This window comes from the organism of the source record quoted next, unplaced genomic scaffold (assembly GCF_019419815.1).
Source record: "Pyrus x bretschneideri cultivar Hongxiangsu unplaced genomic scaffold, Pyrus_bretschneideri_v1 Contig5, whole genome shotgun sequence".
NCBI classification, from domain to species: Eukaryota; Viridiplantae; Streptophyta; class Magnoliopsida; order Rosales; family Rosaceae; genus Pyrus; species Pyrus x bretschneideri.
This window is the reverse complement of record NW_025999787.1, coordinates 5,339,877-5,345,053: the sequence shown is the minus strand read 5'-3', so window position 1 is coordinate 5,345,053 and position 5,177 is coordinate 5,339,877. Positions and strand designations below refer to the sequence as shown.

Sequence of the window (5,177 nt, the reverse complement as noted above, 5' to 3'; positions counted from 1 at the left end):
TTTGAATTTCAAACCACATATTGCCCAAATAACTCGAAAGAAGTACAAACATTGCTATAAGTATCACGACAATAAGTTCATGCTTGAGTGGATGATGCAACACCGAAATAAAGAACACAATGTAAAAAGTTTCTCGGAACCAACTAGCCATTGAGAAATATATTCCCGAGTGTAAACAGTGTTACAAGTTCATAGGTTTAACTGTAGAAACACAACAAATTTCAACTTGGCTCCTACCTGGGTTTTTCATGTTCAGAAGCTATGCCGCCATCCAGCTACCATGATCCTTCAGCGCCCAATGTTGGATTTTCAAAAGCGGAGAAGCCCCAGAAAGTCTTCAAAGAGTAAGGCTGAGAGATAGTCACACCTTCTTCAGTGATTTTAGATATCTGCAATTTCAAAATTTAAAACGTGTCATGTTACCAGGAATATAATAAAGGAAACTTTAATGAAAAGCTCTCGGTACTGTTCACTTTGTCCTTATCGTTAAAACTCAATGTTTTCAAGCCTTTTTCATTAGTTTTCCTTATAATTAAACCCCACACTTCCAGCGCACAATATTATCAAGATCTGTCTAGACCAATTGCTGCACTCCTTTTTGGCGTTGCTACTACTTTGTTAATTTCAAACTACCTGTTCGCTTCTTTTTCAAATGTCTCACTACAGTGATCCAATGTGTGCATAATTGCAATCATCACTTTACTAACAGACCTATTGTAAGATCATAGTTTTCTCCACTAACGATTTCCCAAACTCAGGTAATCTTAAGAAGCTTGAACTTATTAACGACAAATACGAAGATGACTTAATTCAACTCTTGTCACCACATAATGTAAGAGGATATAGGCAAACCCAACTAACATAAAAGTGAAATTTGGCGAAAATCCTCAATTATATTAACACTAATTTCCAAAGGGAAAGAATTTCCCATTACAACTAAAATCAACTTGAAATGAGTAGGAAAACATGGACACGCAGAAATAAAAAGATTATATATTTCCTCAACCCCAATCTAGAACACTTCCTACACTTGGTGAAAAGTGATGACATACAAGGTAGCTATCATCCATGAATCAAAATTTGAAATCAGAATCCATTGGAAGCCTACCCTAGTACGTTGTCTCACATAAAACTAAACTCACTAACATTAGCCACCAACCTTCAACACCCCTTCAGAGATGAAGGTGACATTGAAAATAATGTGATGTTTATAAGTACATTGCACAAAACATCAGGCAAATAGGTTTCCAAGGAGAATATTTTCCTCTAATAAGGACCACCATCACCTAAATACTTTCTTCAATTAGTATGATCTACAGAAACAATGACTAAATTTTACGAAGAACCTCATTGTACAATGCACTTTACATAAAGTACATATGTTAGAAAACTTTTTGGGTAGAATTACAAATAGGAAAAGAATTTGACCGGAAATTGAAATCTAAACCATGCACTCCTGTTCATTAGAATAGCAAGTATTATTTCCCACTTTGTCCACTTTAAGCAATTTCTGGAGCTAAAGCCCAATCTACTATCAGTAAAATAACTAGTACTTTCCGAGTAAAATTTAATTAACATACTTCTCAGGCTTATGAGAATTTCTTGTACGATAAACTAGACACTATAACATTAGCAAAATCAAGAGTGAAATGTCTTTAGTAAAATAGTTCGAATGTGTGTCCGTGTGAAAGGAAGAGAGGAACTTACACGGACAACAATAGCAACAAGAAAAAAAAAATCTTTTGTTAAAGGTTTATCAGGTTTCATAAATGTTGAAGAAGATAAAAGATGACAGATAAGCAGAATTCATACCAGTTAAAGAAAATAAACAGATAGATAAATAAGAAAGCTCTCAGGAATAGCTAGCCTACAAATTACAGAATATAATAACTTAAAACATAGTATTATAGGATACTAATTGATAGAGGAAATATCATTAATTAATTACTCTACCTGAAGCTTGTTGACAGCAGACCGATCACGATAGAGAAGGACACGCATGCACTTCTCCAGCAGCTTTACACCTTCTTCGAAAGTCAAGTTCTCATGCCACTCATCACGAAGAATAGGCCGTGCGAGGTGATTTCCAAATCCTGTAGCTACATGATTGTCCTCGAAATTCACACCTATCATGCTAACCTGGAAAAGGATAAAAATATGACAAGTAACTAAGTCACCTCATTCAGTATTTTTATTCTTTAAGGAAAAACATATGTCCTAAAACCATAGAGCATGCTACAAGTGTTAACAGAAGGAAAAATGAGGCCTACCATGCCAAGGTACTTCTGTCCCTTTTTTACTCCACCAAGGACAAGAGAGTTCCACAGTGGATCAAACTTGTTACGCCTATTGTACATCACACGGGTCAGATAGTTGTGCACCTCTTTTGGTCCCAAAGAGTTCCCATCATCCCACATGTTGTCGTATAGGCTACAACCAGAAAACTCAAAATGAATAATCCTTTAACCGACTGTTGCAAATGATACAAAGAAGGATAGAAAAAAGCGCAATTAAAACATTAAGAAAGGTAGCTAGACAGTCATCTTCATAATGGTCCTTAATCAAGAATGCTCACATGAGCTCATCAAGATAATGTAATAGCTCCTGAAAGTCACTTATTTCTCCACTTGCGCCAAGAAGGGAATGCTTTCCAATGGGCTTCATTCGCTCCACACTTTTGTAACGCAGGGTAGACCCATAAGAACCTATCAACAAATCCATCAGTGTGATACTGTTAAGAAACCTCAACAGACACAAAAGGAGCATACATGGGTTTCTAAATTATGCGTCATGAAGTACTAGACTCCATATCCATAAAAGAAAAGAGGTGATGTGCATTACTGATAAAAAATGGACACAGCATATGAACCAATGAGTAAGAGAAGACATTACACTGGTACAAAGACTGTCAGTAGTTACAGCAGATGCACAAACTTGGCACTCAGCAAAATAAGAGGAGGAAGAAAACAAAAAAATAAAGCATATACGCTTTTGTTTACGTACCCCCAAAAAGAATTTACAGCTTGCTACATTCTTGATAACTTTAAACAGTAATGATGCAAACTACAAACAACCATTTATGATCTATCCATTTATTTATGGGAGGTTTAACAAAACACTCCTGGTACTGTTCACTTTTAACGAAAAACCACATTTATACCTTTCCCTGGTTCTATTCACTATAACTTTAAAAAGGGCTTTTCATTAAAGGGAAGTTTTTTTAGACTTTTCGTTAGTTTTCCTTCTATTTAATGAATAAATTGCTTGTTAGGACCTAAGTTTGTTAACTTTGCTTCCTGAAGCATGAGGAGGAAGTTGAAGACATTCATTGTCCCACACATACTCTGCTTGTTTATTTCTCCCTGATATCTTGGAAATTTCACAGAACGTGGGAAGTTCAAATCTGTTTTTGAATAACACTTTAGCCTTGAACTTATTTTAGCCTTTATCTCATCTACAATTGACATTTCGGGGGTCTAAAAAGCTTAGAATGACTGCTAACAATGGGCATTATATATAAATAACAAAGAAATTAATGTACCTTTGAAAAGACTCTAATTTGAACTATTTCTGCTCAAGATAATGGAAACAAAAAGAATAAGCGTACAAGAACAACTCCACAAATCCCATAACAAATCTCCCTACAAGAAGCTAAGAGAAAGGGGGAAAAGAGTCCCACATTTCAACAAAAAGGTTATACAGCACCAACATCATCAATTTTCAATATAGAAACTGACCAACAAGTTCAATCAAATAAAAAATTAAAACTTTACTTTGTGATGCAATGTAAATGGGATTGGTAACTAACCTCCCATATCAGCAGCCATCAAAATTCCATCTTTGTACTTGAGAGCCACAACAGATGTACCAGTCACATATGGATACCTTTAAAAAGTGAAAAGAAACACAAAAATCAAAATTAATTGAAAGCTAAATCCCCAACAACCCAAAATACCCTAATCTCTGTACATTCTAAAAATACAGATAATTTGTTGAAAATTAAACATATATATATAGAGAGAGAAAGAGAGAGAGAGAATACATACAGGGTTCTCTGAGAGCCTTCAGGATTGCACAGTAGGCCAGGTTTGGATTGATTCGACTCCATTAACTGCTCGAAAGAACCTTCAAATGTTAAATCGAAGTAATTAAGCGATAATCTGGGTGGTGAAATCAAATGGGTACTCGAAACTTACACTCTTTTCTGCTTTCTGAAATTATTTTGGTGAGATCGCAGAGGGAAGAAAGAGTTCGGCGTTCTGTAGCTCTGTGAAGTACAAATAAAGACCACTTTTTCTTTTCCTTCCCTCAAGAAATTGCGACCCGAATCGTTACTTGGTTTGGATTACCGAACACCTGGTGGAATTGGACTATAATTCTAAGCCCAACTGTAAGTTCCGGCCAGCCCAATTCAAATTTGGTTTAATTAATAAGACATGGATCACGATTTTTTATTTGATTATCCGAGTAAGATTTGAATATGATAATCTGATTATAAATAGATATGGATTCATGTTGATTCGATCCAACTTAATGCAACATATTATTTGATTTTTTGTATTATATATGCTTTTTCATAATGGTAGTTTAAGTGTTTTATGTAACATATTATTCGATTATAAATGGATTAAAAATACACTTATATTCTATTTTCTTATTATTTAACATTAAACTTTTAATTAAAATTAATAAAATAATGAGATCATTAATATTTAAATCTTTTTTAGGTCTTGAAAAATACACTTATATTTTATTTTCTTATTATTTAACATTAAAGTTTTAATCAAAATTTAATAAAATAATGAGATCATTTATATTTAAATCTTTTTTAGGTCTTGAATTAAATCCAACGATCCAATTCCATGACTTTAATCCTCCCATTTTGGGGCGGAGTCGAATTGATAAGTTTTCTTCTCTAATAAATTTTCTCTCATTTTGTATTTGGGTCTTGTTAGAATGTTGAATAAATACTCTCATTACCAAAAGAAAAAAAAAAAAAAAAAAATTGTTGCTTTAGAAATTAGTAATTGATTTGGCTAGACCCGGCAGTTTCTGACACGACATGAAAACGATACAAAAATAACGGGTTTCGGGTCATTATCAGATGATCCGTTAATAGTGGGTTCTCAATGGGTATACACGTGGGTAATCTGTGACATCCCACATCGTCCAGGAGA

At 34.2% G+C, this 5,177-nt stretch overlaps 1 protein-coding gene across 2 annotated transcripts; it reads right to left on the bottom strand.

Annotated features, from left to right (window-relative positions):
* LOC103930640 (proteasome subunit beta type-4) lies at positions 1-4,334 on the bottom strand. 2 transcript variants are annotated; one of them, XM_009340002.3, is made up of 7 exons: positions 4,197-4,334; positions 4,047-4,111; positions 3,809-3,885; positions 2,576-2,705; positions 2,271-2,430; positions 1,954-2,139; positions 1-389 (listed from the first exon to the last, which is right to left on the bottom strand). In XM_009340002.3, exons 2-7 carry the CDS (start codon positions 4,106-4,108, stop codon positions 276-278), a joined length of 729 nt encoding a protein of 242 aa, XP_009338277.1. In that variant the 5' UTR covers positions 4,109-4,111; positions 4,197-4,334; the 3' UTR covers positions 1-275. The 2 variants fall into 2 exon arrangements, with proteins under 2 accessions (XP_009338277.1, XP_009338278.1); XM_009340003.3 differs by having other exon boundaries at positions 4,047-4,125; positions 4,197-4,308.
* Positions 4,335-5,177: the final 843 nt, after the last annotated feature.

Coding starts and splice junctions, on each gene's coding strand:
- LOC103930640 (XM_009340002.3), bottom strand. CDS start 4,108: ATGGAGTCGAATCAATCCAAACCTGGCCTACTGTGCAATCCTGAAGGC. Junction 3,886..4,046: donor GAAGGCTCTCAGAGAACCCT/GTATGTATTCTC, acceptor CACTTTTTAAAG/GTATCCATATGTGACTGGTA. Junction 2,706..3,808: donor GATGGCTGCTGATATGGGAG/GTTAGTTACCAA, acceptor ATTTGTTGATAG/GTTCTTATGGGTCTACCCTG.